The 20,899-nt window shown below is 44.1% G+C and overlaps 1 protein-coding gene across 3 annotated transcripts in view; it reads left to right on the forward strand.

The window, feature by feature from the left end:
- The window catches only part of LOC115469025, a 194,884-nt gene that overhangs the window by 144,123 nt on the left and 29,862 nt on the right, over nt 1-20,899 (forward strand). For all 3 annotated transcript variants that reach the window (XM_030201281.1, XM_030201279.1, XM_030201280.1), the window contains exon 12: nt 7,764-7,863. In XM_030201281.1, the coding sequence (XP_030057141.1) occupies nt 7,764-7,863 (100 nt within the window). The remainder of the gene's footprint in view (nt 1-7,763; nt 7,864-20,899) is intronic.

Consider the following 20,899-nt stretch of genomic DNA (forward strand, 5'->3'; position numbering starts at 1 on the left):
CAAAGAACGGATCATCTTCAAAATCTGCACTTTAGTCCACAAAATCATTTACGGCATAATCCCAGGATATATGACAGACCTCATTGATCTACCAACTAGAAACAGACTCGGATCAGCACGATCATACCTAAACCTACATTACCCAAACTGTAAAGGGCTAAAATACAAAACAACTCACGCATCTAGCTTCTCCTACATAAGCGCACAACTATGGAATGGACTCCCATATGCAGTGAAAACAATACATGACCACATAAACTTCAGGAAATCATTGAAAACCCACCTCTTCAAAAAAGCTTATCCCACCAATCCAACATAAATCCCCACACCCAGCAACACAACATAATCAATGATCGTACTGGACAATTTACTATCCTCTTCCCCCTCGACCCCATGACGCCTGATACACTTCTACCTCATGTGACCACAACACAATCTTGTATTTGTTATCAACCGTAATGGCAAATGCCTTTACGGTACTTTGTAAGCCACATTGAGCCTGCAAATAGGTGGGAAAATGTGGGGTATAAATGTAACAAATAAATTAAATTAAAAATATACAGATATATATGTAAACAGTTTCCGCACATACAACAAAGAAAAAAAAGTACCTACATATATCAACATTTAAATTAAATATATCAAAATATATAAGTAACATAAATGATAAAATATTAAGTGCAATGTGCTCGGTTCACCACTGTAATCACCTATAATATGAAAAAAGTGAAACCTGGATTTGGAACCATCATAGCACATTATATATAATCAACCAAAACGTTTTAACCACATGCTGACAATTCATCAAACACAATGTGAACTGCTTTTTTCTCATTTATATTTGCTGGACTTTGTTGGTGTGGACATGTCAGGAAGTATTTTTTCACGGAGAGAGTGGTGGATACTTGGAACGCCCTCCCGCGGGAGGTGGTGCAGATGAAAACGGTAATGGAATTCAAACATGCGTGGGATAAACATAAAGGAATCCTGTTCAGAAGAAATGGATCCTCAGAAGCTTAGCCGAGATTGGGTGGCAGAGGCGGGGCTAGTGCTGGGCAGACTTCTACGGTCTGTGCCCTGAAAATGGCAGAAACAAATCAAGTAGGAAACCTCTAAAAATCAAATGAAGGCTTGGATAATCTCAATAATGTATCCATGATAAAACATATTCAACTATCCAGTATATTAGTGTGTATTTTTTATTATTATTAAAACGAGGAAAAAGCCTCAAATGCTAAAGAGAGCTCCTATGTTAGTCGCCCAACTTAAGGGAGCACGCTTTCATTCATCACAGGCTGAAAAAACCTCGTTGTTATGTCTATATACTTGAACCCAATCTAACTTTTTTTGAAGGTTCTAAGATATCAAAATGCACTTATGTTGACAGCTATAGTCACCATACATCAATCACGGCCCGACTCCGGCCCGAGTTTCGTGAACTGCCTCAGGGTCCGTGAACAACCCGACTATATCCAAAGCTATAAATTTCCTGAAAATATATAAAACATAATAATGATAATGACTCATACATCTCCCCCGCATCCAACCTCAAATATCCGTTTCCTCACATTAGGTGCAGCAGTTCCTTTCATACCGTTAACTGCTCGTATCCTCGTATCACGTTATATAGCCTGACGTCAGACGCTCAGGCTACATCCTACAATAGATGAATAACGGGGCGGGGTTGAAAACTACCTTCACCCGCCCCCAAACAGTGTGTGTCCAAAATACCCAAAAAAATCTCTGATCATCGCCTTCTTACTGAATAATAAAAATCAAAAAAGGGGGCATGGTTATTCAGAAAAATTGATTCCATTCAATTCTGGTATTGATGCCATACGGGTGCGGAGTATTGAGCTGATGAATCCAGCGTTGTTCTTGTTGTAGTAGGCGGAGTTTCTTGTCCCCGCCTCCTATATGCCATCTAAGTTGCTGGAGTACTATGCATCTCAAGGTGTCAAAAGCATGTCCTTCTTGAATACAATGAGCAGCTAACGGAGCTGACATTTTGTTAGTGTTAATATTGCTCTTGTGTTCAATTAATCTCAACTTAGATGGAATATAGGAGGCGGGGACAAGAAACTCCGCCTACTACAACAAGAACAATGAATGGAGAAAATGTTTCTTCACTCAACGTGTAATTAAACTCCGGAATTCGTTGTCAGAGAATGTGGTAAAGGCGGTTAGCTTAGCGGAGTTTAAAAAAGGTTTGGACGGCTTCTTAAAGGAAAAGTCCATAGACCATTATTAAATGGACTTGGGGAAAATCCACTATTTCTGGGATAAGCAGTATAAAATGTTTTGTACTTTTTTGGTATCTTGCCAGGTATTTGTGACCTGGATTGGCCACTGTTGGAAACAGGATGCTGGGCTTGATGAACCTTTGGTCTTTCCCAGTATGACAACACTTATGTACATGTCCAGCATTTCTGTTCCCTCTCCTGTATCCATATCCAGCAATTCTTCTCTTCCCCCTCTCCTCCATCCATATCCAGCATTTCTCCTCTCTCCCCTGCCCACCCCTCTATCCATCCATGTCCAGCAATTCTCTCTCCCCTGCCCACCCCTCTATCCATCCATGTCCAGCAATTCTCCTCTCTCCCCTGCCCTCCCCTCCATCCATCCATCTCCAGAAATTCTCCTCTCTCTCCTGCTCTCCTCGCTATCCATGTCCAGCAATTCTCCTCTCTCTCCTGCTCTCCTCTCCATCCATATTCAGCATTTCTTCTCTCTCTCCTGCTGTCCTCTCCATCCATGCCCATCATTTCTCCTCTCTTCCCTGTCCACTTCTCCATCCATCCATGTCCAGCAATTCTCCTCCATCCCCTGCCCTCCCTTCCATCCATCCATGTCCAGCAATTCTCTCTCCTGCGCTCCTCTCCATCCATTTATGTCCAGCATTTCTCCTGTCTTCCCTGTCCACTTCTCCCATCCATCCATGTCCAGCAATTCTCCTCCATCCCCTGCCCTCTCCTCCATCCATCCATGTCCGGAAATTCTCTCTCCTGCTCGCCTCTCCTCTCCATTCAAGTCCAGCATTTCTTCTCTCTCCCCTGTCCACCCCTCCATCCATCCAGCAATTCTCCTCTCTCACTTGCCCTCTTCTCCATCTATCCATGTCCAGAAATTCTCCTCTCTCCCCTGCCCTCCCCTCCATCCATGTCCAGCAATTCTTCTCTCTCTCCTGCTCTTCTCTCCATCCATGTCTAGCATTTCTCCTCTTTCCCCTGCCCTTCCCTTCCCTCTCATCCATGTCCAGTGATTATCCTCTTCCCCCTGTTCTCCCTTTCCATCCAAGTCCAGCGATTCTTCAGTTCTCTCCCCCATGTCCTCCCCTGCTATCCATGTTCAGCGATTCTCCCTCCATCCCCCCCTGCCTGCCTGCTTGAGAGTCCGGGCCCCCAGCATAAGGCAGTACAAGACCCGGCACCAGTGCTGACGAGCGGTCCCCCCCAATGCCATGCACTCAGGAAGGCCCTGTTCCACCCTGACATGTCACGTATGCATCAGAGGAGCGGTACCAACAAGGCCTCCATGAGCGGATAGGCTCAAAGGCTGAGTGTGCTGGTGCCGCCCGGGTCTTGTACTGATTGATTGGGGACCCGGACTCTCAAGCAGACAGTGGGAGCAGTGAGAGGGGGACTCAGGAGGTAAAAAAAAGGTGCCAGTACGCCATAGCGGTGCGTACTGCCACTAAAAAACACTGGATTTCAGCCACTTTCTCACCCCCCAGTCCTCCATCTACTTCTTTTTACTTTTCAACTACCTATCAACTTTCCATCACCTTCTCTCACCCCCTAGCTCTCCCAGTGCCCATCTCATTCCTTCCCCTGTCTCCTAATTCCTTCTGTCTTTCCTCATTACTGCATTTTTACCCTCTGTACATATTATCATCCTCTTACTTGTCTCTGACAACCTCCCATGAGCTCTCCCTCATGGTACCCCCATTTCCAGTTTCTCTCCTCCCTTTTCCTCTCTCTCATTTGTTGGCCCCCAAGCCCCTCCCTTCCTCCCTTGTAGCTTGACATCTGCATGTTTCTTCCCTCCAACCCCCCCCCCCCCCCCCCCACAAGCATCTCGCTGTATCATCTCCCACTGTGGCTCAACATCTCTTCCTTTCTCTTCTCTCTCTCCCTTCCCCTGTGCCCAACATCTTTTCCTCTCTCTTCCCTCCCTTCTTTCCCCTGTAGCCCAACATCTTTCTTCCTTTCCTCTAATCTCAGGTCCATCATTTCTCTCATTCTTCCCCCTCCACCCCTTGGATCCATCATCTCTTCCCACCCCCTTGAGTCTATCACTTCCTCTTTCTTCCCTCCTTCCCCTCAGGTCCATCACTTCTTCTCCCCCCCCCCCCCCCCCCCAATGGCTTTTTTTTTTCTTTCTTTCTTTCTTCCTAGGTTCTCAGACTTCCCACTCACTGTTGAAAACAATTACTGGTATGCGAGCTACCTTTTTGTGCCCTTGACCAGATACCATCTGCCTGGTTAAAAATCCCAGAGCTTCAGCTCCTGCGTTATATCCTTTCAGTGATTGATGTTAGTCTCGAATCCGTGCAAGTCCGTACACTTTTGAAATCTGCCATTGTAGATCCTATATTAAAAAAAAAAAAAGCCTTCTCTGGATCCCCAAACCCCTGCTAACTACCGGCCTATATTTAAGCTGTGTTTTATCGCCAAAATATTGGAAAAAATTATCTATCCCCAATTGTCTTCATTCGTTGATAAAACCTATGACTTACATCCTAGACAGTTTGGTTTCCAGTCACATTTTAGCACAGAAACAATTCTAGCAACAGTTCTGAATGAGATCTATTCTCATCTTGATAAACAAAGTTGTTCTTGCCGTGTCGCTGTGACTTATCTGCAGCTTTCGACTTGCTTAATCACACCATGTTACTTTCTCACCTTTCAATAGCAGGTATTTCTGGTAACATTCATGCATGGTTCACTTCTTCATGAATTACGCTTACAGTGTTGTTACTACTTCATCTGTCACTTGCCCTCGATCGTTCACATTTGGAGTTACTCAGGGATCGGTTTTGTCACCATTGCTTTTCAACCCATTCCTCAGCTCTCTTGCTATGCTCAATCAACAGGTATTTCATTTCATTTTTATGCTGACAATATTTTATTACTCTACTCAACAAATCCTTTTATTCCTACTATCGGTCCACTTCAGGACTGCCTGGAACTAGTCTCAAAATGGCTTAACAATCACATATTGGTTTTGAATAAACAGAAAACTATGGCCTGCTGGTTCACTGGGGGCCTATCTACCCCTACTGTTCCTTTGAATCTCTTTGGAACTTCCGGTCGCCCCCTTTCGTTACTTGGGAATTATTCTGGATTCCCACCTTACTTTCTCCCCACAAATATCCAACCTTTATAAAACTAGTTTCTGAAACATATTTTATTTAATTTACTTACACTTAGTTGTAAAGCCCATAGAATTGGCCTTTTTCACTACCTGGCGTGACTAGCCATTCAGTACCCCCCTACCCGGCTTCTATGATCTATAAATGACCATTGACTAGTTCTCCCGAACCCCAAAGCTGCTCCATTGACTAGTTCTCCCGAACCCCAAAGCTGCTCAATTAGGATTTATTCGACCCTTTAGAACAGCATTTTACACACACTCAGGTAGGCACTTACAAAATTGCTACAGTGTCATAGGTACATAAAAGTAGGTACTGGGAACATATAGCCCCAGATTCTATAAAGGGTGCTCAAATTTGAGTGCCATTTACTGAATCTGGTCCATAATGCCTACTTAATATACATCTAAGAATTCCCAGGCGCAGAATGGGTGGAGCAGAGGTATGATTGATGCTTATTCATATATTTTACAAAATACTTATATGGGCGGATTTATTTATTTATTTATTGCATTTGTATCCCACATTTTCCCACCTCTTTGCAGGCTCAATGTGGCTTACAATGTGTCGTTGTTAGTAGATAGTAGAATAGGAGATACCTGTTAGTGTTAAATGGAAAGTAGTATCATCGAAGATTAAGCAAGTGAGAATAAGTAGAAAACATACTGTTAATAAGTCCAGATCGAAATTCAATCAAGTAGGAATGAGCAGGGGCATTGTAGATGATAGGCATGGTTGCTTTGTGTTACTAAAATTTATTAACCATTTTTATGATGAGATTCACCCAAGGTGGTGTCTGCTTGACATAAAACTTACAATTTTGTCAACAGCATAACAATAGCAAAATGATCAAACATAAATCAATGAGGTAAAATTGGAGATGGCAAATTGAAACCTAGAAATTGGAGTAACATAATATAATGTCATTAAGCAGGAGTGGAGGAGTGGCCTAATGGTTAGTGCAGCAAGTTGCAGACATGGGGAACTGGGTTTGATTCCCGCCGCTGCCTGTCAGCAGTGGGTTGAGATCCTGGGGAACTGGATTCAATTTCCCCTGCAGCTTTGTGTGACCCTGGGGAAGTCACTTAGCCCAGGTACAATATCAATATACAACTTAGATTGAGAGCCCATTAGGGACAGCACCAGTACCTGAAAGAAATTGTAAACTGCTTAGGTCTAGGCAGTATTATATATATATATATATATATATATATATATATATATATATATATATAGAAGCAAGAAAGCATGTGCAAAATTACTCCTCTGTTGAAGCAGGTGTAACTTTTGTGTGGCAAGCAGGCACATATGGTGTGCCTGTTTTGTAAAGGCAACACCTGGCGCCCATGTGCATTTATAAAATTGGGGAGATGATTTTAGACATATGGGCACACGTGTTTCCTTTATAATAATAGACAGTTTACAATAACATCTTCCCAGTAATCAAATACAGTAAATCTATACAGAAAAAATACTTTTTGACCATCATCATCAGGGAAATATTGCCAGTTTAGCCAAATACCAATGCTTATGGCTTGCCCAGTATATGTTTCATCATTGCAGCATAAAGGAGAAGCAGACCCACGTGATGAAATAGACAAAATTTATTCATTACATATAAATAAAATCAGTATACAATTGTCCTCTAGCTGCCCAACATGACGATGTTTTGCCCTCTCAAGGGCTGCGTCAGGGGAGTAACATAAACCCACAGGAGCAATGTAATGTTTTCTCTGTCTGGTTAATACAGAACATCATAGAATCTCAAGCACTGTTCATTTGTTTTCAAGCAGCTGCAGCTTGTGTGTCAGATTACAGCTGTTTGGAAAACAAACAGCGCTTTAGTGACACCTGCAGCCATAAGAGCTATTGTAGTGGTCTATAGATGGGAACAATAGGTTTTGGTGGGTTTTGAAGGGCTCACTATACAATTTAATGGGGTAATGGTGATATGTGTACCTGGGACCTTTTATGTGAAGTCCACTGCATTACCTCCTTGGGTGCCCCACTGCTCTGGTGAGAAGCCTGTGTGGCCAAGTCCCTTAAGAATGCTGGTTTCTCATCCATCCTAATGGTTTGTTTTTGTTCGTTTTTCTCTTGAACTTTTTTTTTTTTTTGAACATGGTCTAAAAAGATAGACACACTGAGCACAAAAAACATCTAGCAAATGGCCGTTTTCAAAACAAAACGATAAACTTTTTCTGGTTCGAACATCACTAGGTTCACCACTTGATTTTTGGACATTTTCAGCAAAATGTCCAAAATTGGATTTAGACGTCATATTGAAAATGCCCCTCATAATGTTTTCAGTTGTCTCAACCTCATGGTCAGCTTGACCCATACTTTGTAGCTTCTGCCATGTACAATAATGTCCTCTCTGTCCTCACAGACTCCATTCATCCTAACACTGCGACTATGGGATATCTACATCCTGGAAGGGGAGCGTGTACTGACAGCCATGGCCTACACTGTCCTGAAACTGCACAAAAGTAAGAGCGGTACAGTGGGGAGGAAAGAAGGAGGCTGATGTGGTGTCCTCTCCTGAGAATAAGATCAGAGATGTACAAACTAATCTAATCTAACCGATTTATAATCCACAAAATCCCCAAAAGGATTCAGGGCAGATTACAAAATAAAGAAACTAGCAAAATCTGGGAAGTAAACAATAGAAACAGAATATAATTAGGAGCCTAAATATTTGGCATACAGTAGTGCTGTCCAATTCACGATTTGAATCGATTCGTTTTTGAAAAAAATTGGGAGTCTCGATTTGGGATTTCCCCACCTCCATCCCTCCCATCCACCGTAACCCAGGCCCACCCTAACTAGCCCTAATCCAACATCCCTCGCTGCCTTTTCCCGCGGCTCTGGGTCTGGCCGTCCTGGAGCATTGCCTGCCTCAAATTCTGCTCCTCCCCTCCGCTGCCTCGGTCCCTGCAGCTTTCTTTTTTGGGCCTTCGCCGGCAGCGTTGCGATTCACACAGGCAGCTCCGCTCCCCCTTGCCGCATCCATCCAGCTCTCTCTGATACATTTCCTGTTTACGCAGGGCCCGATGGAAGAGGAGGAGGGGATCTGGATGGAAGGGAGAGATCTGCTGGATGTGGGAGGAAGAGGAGGAGGGAATCTGAATAGAAGGGAGAGAGTTGTTGGAAGTGGGAGGAAAAGGAGGAGGGGATCTGGAGGGAAGGGAGAGGAGGAGGAGGGGACTGGATGGAAGGGAGAGAGCTGCTGGACGTGGAAGGAAGAGAAGGAGGGGATCTGGATGTAAGGGCAAGAGCTGCTGGATGTGGGAGCAAGAGCAGGCTGGAGAGAAGGGAGAGAGAGCTGCTGGACATGGAAGAGGAGGAGGAGAACTGGAGGAAAGGGAGAGAACTGCTGGAACAGCACAAGGAAGGAGGGAAGGGAGATACCAGACCAAGGAGATGAAGGAAAAGGGGATCAAATACTAAACCTACACTGTGAGGGAGGGTGGGTGGGCAGGAAGGGAATCAAGCAACCAAACCAGATGCTGGAAAGGGGAGGGAGTGAGAGGGAGAGAAACTGGATAGGGTAGAGTCAGAGAGGGTATATTGGCACTGGGGACGAAGAGAGGGGAGAAGCTGGACGGAGAAATATAGGGACACAGAGAAAGGGGAGATAGAGGAAGATAGAGGTACAGAGATGGAAGAAGATGGATAGTGGACATGGAGAGAGAGTAGAAATATCAAATTGACATGAGACCTTGGTGAGTGAGTTAAGAGAAGACAGAAGGATGTAGAAACCAGAGCCTGGGACCAACATGACTTGAAAAATAAAATGACCAGACTACAAAAGGTAGAAAAAAAGAATTGCTGCTGCCTGTTTTTTGTTTTTTTTTTTTACCCTATGTGTTATAATATCAGCATGTGGGCCTCACTATTTCAATCAAGTTAAATCAAATCGAATGGAAAAAACAATTTTTTTTAAAGAATCGAATTGTACCAAATTGAAACTTTTTTGACTGAATCGGACAGCACTAGCATACAGGTATGTTTTCAAGCAGCGATAAAATAAGATTGGAGCCTCATATCCTGATTTCATGTGGTATAGTAGCATAGGCAGTCGGTGGCCCAACTGTTTGGGGAGGCTAAAGGGGGTGGGGTTAGGGGTGGGGCTTAAATCCATAATTGTCTGATAACACACAGAAAAAATAAATAAATAAAAATAAAAGTCACAATACCTTTTATTAAATTGATATATTAAGATATGTATCATATGTCAAAGAATAAAGTGGTTGCTCAAAGCATATACTAACCACAATCGCTCAACTGCAAAACACTATGCACAACTTTGTGCAAAAACACACTCAGAACCTTACTGTACCATAAATATTACACTGGGCAGAACCTAATACACCAATATACCACCCATACGGAAAATGCAGACCGTCAACAATATGAAACAAGGGATCATATCATCACAATTCTCATGTAGAGCCACAAAACACCGTAATTCATTTTTAATGTGGGATAAAATGCCATAAATAAGTAAATAATATAAACTTTTAATGTTGAGCACCTGATTCTCAAAGTGGACATATTCCAAACACTATAATGAAAATAAAATGATCTTTTCTACCTTTGTTGTCTGGTGACTTTGTTTTTCTGATCATGCTGGCCCAGTATCCGATTCTGCTGCTATCTATCCTCTTAACTCCGTTTCCAGGGCTTCCTTTCCATTTATTTCTTTACTTTCCGCCTTTCTTCTTCATTTCTTGTCCTACATCCATAAGTAAAAGTTGGGTCCTCCGCAGACTTGACTGTCCAGTGGATCCAGCTTCTGCCTATTTTCTTCATCCATGTGCAGTTTTTCTCTCTTCCTTTTCCCTCATCTCCTTCCTCACTCTTCCCTCCCCTCCATGTCCAGCATTTCTTCTCTCTCCCTTCCCTCTCCTCCATGCATGTCCAGCAACTCTCCTCTCCTCTGCCCCCCTTCAGCCATCCATACCCACCCAGCGATTCTCTCCTCTCCCCTGCCCCTCCTCCAGCCATCCACACCCACCCAGCGATTCTCTCCTCTCCCCTGTCCCCCTCCAGCCATCCACACCCACCCAGCGATTCTCTCCTCTTCCCTGCCCCCCCCAGCCATCCACACCCACCCAGCGATTCTCTCCTCTCCCCCCTCCAGCCATCCACACCCACCTAGCGATTCTCTCCTCTCCCCTGCCCCCCTCCAGCCATCCACACCCACCCAGCGATTCTCTTCGCTCCCCTGCCACCCCCCCTCCAGCCATCCATACCCACCCTCAACAATTCTCCTCGCTCCCCTGCCTCCGTCGCAGCAGCTGCAGTGAAAGCCCCTCTCTAGCCTTGTAAGCCTTCCCTTCATTTCCGTCAGTGTCCCGCCCTCACGGAAAGAGGAAATGGCGTCAGAAGAAGGCGGGACACTGACGGGAACGAAGGGAAGGCTTACAAGTGAAATATTCAGATCCTTTTCTCAATAGAGGAACCTCAAACTTGTAAATTTCCACCAATCTCTTTTCACTCATATTTTCTCATTTACCACATAATCAGGCATTCTTTCATAATTTCAGTCAACTTAGATCAAACCAGTGGCGTAGGAATGGGGGGGGGGGGGGCGGTCCGCCCCAGGTGCACGCCGCTGGGGGGGTGTCGGCTTCGCTGGTTCCCTGCTCCCGCTGCCCCGGAACAGGTTACTTCCTGTTCTGGGCCAGAGAGAGCAAGGAACCAGCGGAGCCGACGCAGCTCCCAGCGACGTGCACTCGGGGGCGGATCGGCCCTCTCGCCCGCCCCTCACTTCCTAATTGAAGTAAGAATGCGCTCCTGATGGGGGAGGGTGCACAGCGGCGACCCGCCCTGGGTGTCGGCCGCCCTCGCTACGGCACTGGATCAAACAACAATTCTCTCTTTCAATTCTTACACAAACAGAGCTCACAGCTGCATGTCTGTCTTGGCTAGATCGTCAGTTGCTCTCTGTTCCCTTCCCGGGCAGATTTCTAACAGGAGCTGATCATCCAATCAGAGAGCTCTATTTGAATGCAGATTAACATACAGACACTCTAATGGGAATTTTTAGACAAAAACACTACATAAACCCTTCGTTTTTGGATCAAACTTCACATTTTTGATCAGAGCCATGCCCTAACATTAAGGCTGTAAACATTTCCAACAATTTTTACCCATAAATATGCAAATGAGAACCTCCCAAAAATGGACTAATTTGCTTATGGCTTGAGCAAATTTGAGTACATAGCATACCAATCCCATCTCCTAGCACCCAAATTCTGCAATTAGATTTAATGCAAATACTTTTAAAACTTATTTTTAGCACTGTTAAAATCTCAGGTGTCAGTGCAAGTCTCTTTGGTATGAACTGCTCATGTGCAGGAATTCATCCTAGTTAAATATCTCCCTGGAAACCCAGGACACCTCCAGCCAACCCCCCTGCTCTCCCAGCAGTAAGGTAAACAAATTAAACCATAAACCAATTTCTACAACTGGTTACACAAGGCTAGAGACAGGCTTTCACTGCAGCTGCTGGAGGTAAATCAACAATTTAAACCCCCAAGCCTCTTATACTGGGCACCTATGTATAGTAGATCATACCAGCTATAGACAGCCTGAAATAAAGAAAAGATCTTCTTATAACATAAACCAGCCACAGATTGAAATTAAAGCAGTAGCATGTCTTTAGACCAGATAGTTGTTCTTAAATTAACCGTGAATTTATGAAATATTCAGGCACATTTCCCCTAAAGCGCCTGTAAATGAAGCATGTCAATTTGAATTCAATGCATGCCTGAATCGGAAGCCAGTATCGTCGATTCATAAAGGGGGGTCACTCTTTTGTATTTGTGCACTTTAAATATCAGCCTAGCAGCATTGTTTTGAAATACTAGAAGTTTTTAAAAATGAAATTGCATTGACACTTGAATAAACAGAACTGCAATAATATAAATAGGAGAGAGTCATAGACTAAACTAAGATATGAAATGCTTCTTTATGAAAAAAAAAGACTTAACTGTATGTAATTAACAGGATTTATAAAAAACCTTTTATCTGACAATTCAGAGTTAATGAAGAATCCAATATAACACCTAATATTCTCAGTGTTGACTTTCCTTTATATAAGGAAAGTAAACAAAAATAAGAGAAACAGTAAGCCTATATGGTTCTCCAAACAAGTAGCCAAAAAACATAAGGGCAAAAAAGGCTGCATTCAAGAAATACAGAAGAACACAACTGATCATGGAAAAGATTACCAGATTAAACTCAAAAAAGCGAAGATGGAAATATGGCTAGCGAAGGAGGAAGTTAAAAATGTAAAGAGAGGTGACAAGACCTTTTTCAGATGTATTGGGTAAAGGAGAAAGGCTAGGAATGGGAATGTAAGACTGAAAGATACCGAGAACAGCTATTTGATGAGGATAAAGCGAACATGCTAAACAAATACTTCTCTTCGGTGTTCATGGAAGAAAATCCTGGAGAAGGACTGTGGTTCGCTGCTGAGGGTATGTCTGAGAATGGAGTGGATATTGTGCCATTCGTGGAAGAAAGCGTTTATAAATAGCTTGACAATCGGGCTTCCGGTGACGTCATGACCGCGAGGGGTTGAAGAAAAAAGATCTCTCCGGCTTCAATCCCCCCTCCGCATGATCAGCTCACAAACCGCGATCTAAAATTGAAATTCGCCGCAGCCTGAATCGCTAGAGAGGCCGGCAACGAACATTTTAAATTAATTGGCGGCGTGATGGCAGCGAAAAATATACATAAAGACAAGCTCCGTGGTAGAGGAGCAGAAGACAAGATGGCGCCGCCCGCAAGCCCGCCGGGCCCGACAGTGTCATCGGCCTGGATCGCCGAAATAACTTCAGAAATGTCCTCAGTGTTAGAAGACATGTTGGATCGCCGGCTCTCCCCCATAAACACTAACCTGGAAAAGGTAAAAGAACAGCTCACGGATCTTTCTCGGGACTGTGCAGGCTTTCAAGCACGTGTGAGTGAAATTGAGGATAGAGTAACGGAGGTGGAGACAATACAAGATATAACTCAAAAAAAGCTGCAGGCGATGGAGGAAAAGATTGAGGACTTAGAAAATAGGTCCAGGAGAAATAATATCCGAGTGGTGGGCCTGCCAGAAGCGTTACCCGAACGGGGCTTGGAGGTCTTTTTGGCACGCTGGTTTGCCAGTGAACTACAGTTCCCAGAAGCCTCGGTGCCAATACAGATAGAACGGGCTCATCGCATCGGGATGAAAATGACTGGCACCAATAAACCAAGAGTGGTAATTCTAAGATTTTTGAATTATGCGCAAAAACAAGAAGTGATGAAGCTGCTGAGAACTGGAAAAGCATTGGAGTATGATGGAATCCCAGTAAGATGTTTCCAAGATTATTCAGCAGGGGTAGCAACACGGAGGAGACAGTTTTCAGAGGTTTGCTCAACACTATTTCAAAAGAAAATAAGATTTGCACTACAATACCCTGCCAAACTGCGGGTCACGCATAACGGTATTACTAAGACATATGAGACGGCAGGGGCGGCTAAAGAATTTCTACAACAGCTGGGAACAATATCTTCAGATGCAAGTTGAACAGCATAGAAAAGAGAACACTCTGAGAACACTGAGTAATGTTATAAGGAAAAGTCAGCAGAGACCTGACTGGTCAATATATGACAATACAGCAATCTCCCAGCCAAGAACAAAGATGGACCACTTATAATAGCAGAAGGCTTGGCAAGATGGCTGCAGTTGGAAAGTTAAGGTTCAATGGTTTGTGAGTTAGACTTGACTTTTTTTTTTTTTTTTCTTTCTCATCTTGTGCTGTTGATTAAGACACTATATGGCAGACATGGCCAGTGGGTGAACCGGTTTGAACCCCTGGTAAGAGGGGTGAGACCCCGTAAGTGTCTGATCAGCCTGATAATGAAAGTTATGTTTAATGTAACATTGTATAATGCGGAGGGGGGAGGGAGAGACGTAAGGAAGTCAAGGTCCTAATTGGTGGACCTGAGAATAAGGGATACAGGATTTGGGGGGGGGAGGGGGGGGGGGAGGGAAGAGGGATGCAAGCAGGACACAAGTCTTAATTAGAAAGGATGTAGAACATAACAGTGAAGCTGGCACAGTGGAGGTGCAAGTGGGGGGGGGGGGGCAGAGGCTGGGATGTCCCCCTCGATTACAACAGTGGACATCTGTGGATATAGGCACACACCTTCAAATCCAAGAATAGTAAGAATACTAACGTGGAATGTAGGCGGAGTTAATTCGCCAATCAAACGCTCTAAGATTTTACAACAACTAAATAGGCAGAAAGCAGACATAGCACTCTTACAGGAGATGCATCTGAACCAGATTGAACATGCCAAGCTCAGCACCTGGTGGGTTGGGGATTGTATAGCAGCAAATGCACAAGGTAAAAAGGGAGGAGTAGCGATACTAATTAGAAAAGGCATAGCCTCGGTAATTAATCCACTTCTGATTGATACTGAAGGCCGTTATGTTATAATGGAAGTGGTAGTTGGGAGACAGAAACTGCTAATCTGTAATGTTTATGCTCCAAATAGATACGATAGGAAGTTCTATCAAACTTTGATTAATTTTCTGATCAGGCAACCGCACGCAGCTATAGTGCTGGGGGGTGATTTAAATGCAGCTTGGGACCCCTCTCTGGACAGATCAGCCCCGGAGACGGCCTCTTCATGTTATAATAATAGAGGCCTCTTACAATTGAGCCAGATGCTGGGCCTGGTTGATGTGTGGCGGGTGCTGCACCCAGGTGAGAAAGACTATACACACCTGTCGCGGGCTCACTCCACTCAGTCGAGAATTGACTATATTCTGACATCACGTCAGATGTTTGGGGAAGTGACAACAGCAGAGATAGGACCGTACATGGTGTCGGACCATGCCTGGGTTAAGATAGAATGGATACCAAGTGGTACAACCCCACAGGAATATAAATGGCAATTTCCCCTGGAGCTCAGCTCAGATCCAGTGCTTAAAGGTAGATTACAAGCTCGCTGGGCGGAATATAGCACTCATAATCAAGAACACATAGAAGACCCAGTTTTGTTTTGGGAAGCGGCTAAGGCGGTTCTTAGAGGCGAAGTTATAAGTCACACGCACTTTGTGAGGAAGACACGAGATAGAAAGATCTTGCGTTTAAGTAACCAACTTTGTAAGACACGGAGGAGATATGGGGAGACACACGCGATAGGTGATAAACAACAAGTGTTAGAGCTTCAAACCGCCTTAAATGTACTTTTGCAAGAAAGGGCACACAAGTCACAGCTCTACTATAGATATATGCTTTATAAACACGGTAATAAAGCAGGCAAGTTAATGTCAAAAATAATTAACCCCCGGGGAGGGACTAAGAACATTTTGGCACTGAGGCAAAGGGGGGGAGGGCTCCACACATCAGATAAAGCAATATGTGAAACTTTTCGGGCCTTTTATCAAGGGCTGTACGCTTCCCCAGAGGAAGACGGTCTGTTAAATCAGATGTATTTAGAAAATCTGGCTTTACCAAAGCTTACAATACAAGAGTTGGACAGTCTCAATCAATTAATTACTGAGGATGAAGTCAGTCTAGTTATTGCCCGCAGCCCGCGACTAAAAGCCCCGGGACCTGATGGTTTAAGAGGAGAATTCTATAAATTAATGGAAGGAGGAGTTATACCTGCAATTACTAGATTTTTGAACCAACTGATAGAGAGACAGAGGTTACCCCCAGAATTGAATAGGGCTCAAATAATAGTCTTGTTGAAGCCGGGGAGGGACCCTCTAGAGCCGACATCGTACCGGCCTATCTCCCTATTAAATTATGATACCAAGTTGTTGGCAAAAATCTTGGCTAATAGACTGGCGAGGCTGCTCCCAAGGTTGATTCATGAAAGTCAGGTGGGATTTGTGGGAGGTAGAGCAGTGAGTAAAAACTTGAGAGCAATACTGACATCACTAGAACACAGCTCGCAGGCGAAGGTAGCATCATTGCTGATCAGCTTTGATGCGGAAAAGGCCTTCGATAAGGTTCACTGGAAGTTCCTTTTTGATACGCTGGAACATTATGGATTTTCAGGGAGATTTGTTGAGGCAATTCATGCTTTATATGCCAACCCATGTGCCACCCTGAGAGTAAACGGGATAGAATCGGAAAGTTTCTGTATTGGGAGGGGCACAAGGCAGGGGTGCCCATTGTCCCCTCTTCTCTTTGTTTTGGTTTTAGATCCCCTTATCAGAGATATCATGGCAAACCCTTTGATCCGGGGAGTTGGCTTAGGGACCCACATGTTTAAGATTGCAGCATTTGCGGATGACATTTTGGTACATCTCATAAACCCAAGGGAATCCTTAGACACGTTACTGGAAACCTTTCGTGAATATGGCGATTACTCAGGTTTCCGTATTAATCTAGACAAATCAGAAGCGCTGGCTTCGCCAGAGGTGAACCAGAGGGATTGGGTCCCTGAATTTCCGTTGAGATGGGCTAGAGAGTCTTTTAAATATTTAGGAATCCGACTCACAATGAATACATTAGATTTATATCAGTTGAATGTTAAAATCTTACTGGAATATACTAAAGCTAAATTGGACTCTTGGATGAGTTTGCCACTGTCATTAATGGGACGGATACATGTAGTACAAATGGTGTTGTTTCCGCGCTGGTTGTACGTTCTTCAAACTTTACCCATACGCCTATCGCGGTCTGATTTGAGGCGGATGATGCGTCTTTTTGGTAGATTTTGTTGGGCAGGCAAAAAGCCCAAAGTTAGCCAACATCTGTTAATAGGGAGCTGGAGACAGGGGGGAATGGGTATCCCGGATGTGTTCCTATATAATCAGGCGTGTTTGCTGCGCCACTTAGGTGATGTGGTGAATGCCACACAATATTACACACCTATGGGCTTGGAGGAAGCTTTTTTTGCTCCCTATGACATATTAGCATTGCTCCATTTACCTCGTAGTCAGCTCCCTACTAAATTTAAAAAAAGTATAATACTGCAGCCCCTTCGGGAGGCGTGGCAGTGGTGGATGCGGCAAATGGGGGGCCACCCACACGTTACAGATCAAATCCCAATCGTAGGCAATCCTGTTTTTGAAGCAGGGATAGATAACCCGACATTTGGCAGATGGCAAGGGCTGGGCATCACAAGATTGGAACACCTATTATTGGACAATGGGGAAATGATAACATTTGACGCCATTCAAGATAAAGTGGGATCAGCTTGGGGAAATAGATTTACCTATGCACAGGTCCGACACTATGTGAAATCCTTGAGCCAAGTACCCCTGAGAGGGCGGATGGGGGAGCTGCTAAGGTTTTTTTTTGAGGAGTTACAGATAGAGAAACAATCTGTATCAGCATTGTATGGGGCACTGGCTAGGCGTAAGTCCCAGAGGCAATATGTTGATCTTAAGCGAAAATGGGAACAAGATCTGGGGACCTCCCTGGCAACATGGGATGTGTCAGCCACCTTGAAGGGCATCCGGGCGTTGGTAACAGATGAGAGGCTGAGGGAGTGTGGTTATAGAGTGGTCCTACGGGGGTATATGTCTAGAACACAACTGGCTCATATGTTGGGGCCGGACAACTCGGGGTGTTCTAAATGCGGAGGGGGTCCCAGCTCGTTATATCATGCATTATGGCAATGCCCCAAGGTGCGCATGTTTTGGCAGAGGGTAAGAGGGTTTTTGATTCGATTGGGGAACAGTGTTCAAGGAACGGAGCGGCAGTTTCTGTTGGATCAACCAAGAGCGTTTGCTCCATTAGGCGCCCCTGCTATAATGTTATGCAGGAAGCCGAGCTTGGTAGCGCGGAAATGCATTATGCAATACTGGGTCTCATCGGAAGGACCAGCTTACTGGCATTGGCGCAATCAGGTGCATCTTCTGGCCTCTTGGGAGGCTAGGGATTCAAAACAATCGCCTAAACGTAGAGTGCGCTTTCTACAGATTTGGACACCATATCTGCAAATACTCAGCCCAAGGGGACGTAGTCTGCTTGTCAATGCCTGATAAATAGCGGTATATTGGAGAGTTAGGGCACCATGTAGTAGCAAATTAGTCTAGAGTGGATCTGCTTGCAAGGGGGAGGAGGGACCGGGTGGGGGGGCGGGAGGGGTTGAGTGTGAAGTATATGGCTAAAGCCGGGCAATGCTCTAGAGCTTTAATGTTTCATTTTCTGATATTTGTGATAAGCACTATCTTACCTAATGAAGTATTCAAGTGTATGATATTAGGAACATGAGTCATTTAAAAGCTAATGCTAACATGGGCCAAGGAATCGTTAAGAGGGGAGGGGGGAGAAAAATGGGGATGAAAAGTGTTTGGCGAAGTTGAATATGTTGCAAGAATGCTGTTTTGTATATCAAGCAATGCTATATGCATATTCTACATTACTTTGTATTGTGATAATCGTTAATAAAACAGTTTAAACATAAATAGCTTGACAATCTGAAAGTGGACAAAGCTATGGGGCTGGATGGGATATATCCCAGGATACTGAGGGAACTCAGAGAAATCCTGGCAGGACCTCTTAAAGATTTATTTAATAGATCAGAGATGGAAGAGGTTCCACGGGATTGGAGATGAGCGGATGTGATCCCTCTTCACAAAAGCGGGCAGAAAGAAGAAGTGGGAAACTACAGTCCAGTAAGCCTCACATTGGTGGTAGGAAAAATAATGGAGTCACTGCTGAAGGAAAAGAACAAATCTGATTGATTTCTTTGACTGGATGACCAAAGAACTGGATAAATAACATGCACTAGATGTAATTTACTTAGATTTCAGCAAAGCCTTTAATAATGTTCCTCACAGAAGACTCATGAATAAGCTTGAGAGGGCTGAACTTAGAACCCAAAGTGTTGAACTGGATTGGAAACAGATTGACTGACAGGTGACATGGATAGTGGTAAATGGAGTTCACTCGGAAGAAATGAAGATGAGTAGTGGAGTGCTTCAGATGTCAGTACTGGGGCTGATTCTGTGTAATATATTTGTGAGGGATATTGCTGAAAGGTTAGAAGGAAAGATTTGCCTTTTTGCAAATCATACGAAGATAGTCAATAGAGTGGATACCCCGGAGGGAGTAGAAACCATGAGAAGAGATCTCCAAAATTAGACAAATAGTCAAAGGTCTGACAGTTAAAATTTAATGTGAAGAAGTGCAGAGTGATGCACTTGGGGTGCAGAAATCCAAAGGAGATGTATGAGATAAGAGAGGGACTTTGGGGTGATAGTGTCCGAGAATCTCAAGGCGGCGGCCATGGCCAGAAGGATGCTAGGCTACATAGAGAGAAGTTTAACCAGCGGAAGAAAAGAAGTGTTGATGCCCTGCACAGTTTATTGGTGGGGCTCCACTTGGAGTATTGTGTTTCATTTTGGAGGTCTGTATCTTGCTAAGGATGTAATAAGACTTAAGCATTTTAGAGAAAAGTCAAAAAAATGGTATGGGGTTTGCTCCACAGAATGTATTAGGAAAGACTTAATTACCTGAAGGTTTATTCTCTGGAGGAAAGGTGAGATGGGGTGATATGATACAGACATTCAAATATGTGAAATATATTAATATACTAACAAACCTTTTCCAGAGATGGGAAAGTGGTAGAACTAGAGGACATAAATTTAGGTTGCAGGGGTCCAACTCAGGAATAATATCAGGAAGTTCTTTTTCACAGAGGGTAGTAGATACCTGGAATACCCTCCCAGATAATGAGAGATAATAACGTAATTCAGAATACATGGGATAAACATAAAGGCATCCTGTATGGAAGAAACAAGGCCAGTGCCAGGGAGACTTCTGCAATCTGTTCCCTGATCATGGCTAGGACAAATCAAGATCAAGTATGCATATGTAGTTTCACTCTGTGTTCTGTCTAAAACCCTTGTCAAAATGCACCTAAGAACTTGCTCTTTCGATCCAATTCCATTGTCCTGTCTCAAACCTCATAGTCATGACCTCCTGTCCTTGGCTCTTATAATGGTTAATCTGTCACACCCCTCACTTGTTTTCCGTGGCCTCCATTAGCATTCCATGCCAGAAGAGTCCAATTTACTTACTGGAAACTCTACACCTGTTTCCAGCTACTCCCTGGTCTTGACTCCGTTGGGCCACCCCATTCTCAAGAGCCACTCTCTGCCCGGACTGGAAGCACCTCCAGGGGCTCTCTTAAGCGCTAATCCTGGCCTAGATTCTGCCGTCAGCCCCCAAGGGCTCTTTTAAGAGCCATTCTACAGTCTGGTCTTTGCCGGGTAATGGCATGACTCGCCTGTTGCAGGCCGGTGCCTGCCTAGCCTTCGGGTTGGGTAGGCTTCATAAACCCAAATTCATAGCTTAAGTTCTGGCATTGTTCCCACTTCTTGGAAGGGCGCCTAATTTGAAAAAAACTAATCTGGACCCAGCTGTACCACTAAACTATAGGTCTATTTCTCACCTTTGTTTCCTACCAAAACTGGTGAAAAAGTAATTTTCTCATAACTTTTTATCTTCATAGACAATGATAACCTCTTGCACTCCAGACAATCTGGTTTCCACTCTGATC

Source organism: Microcaecilia unicolor, chromosome 4 (genome assembly GCF_901765095.1).
Source record: "Microcaecilia unicolor chromosome 4, aMicUni1.1, whole genome shotgun sequence".
Taxonomy (NCBI): Eukaryota; Metazoa; Chordata; class Amphibia; order Gymnophiona; family Siphonopidae; genus Microcaecilia; species Microcaecilia unicolor.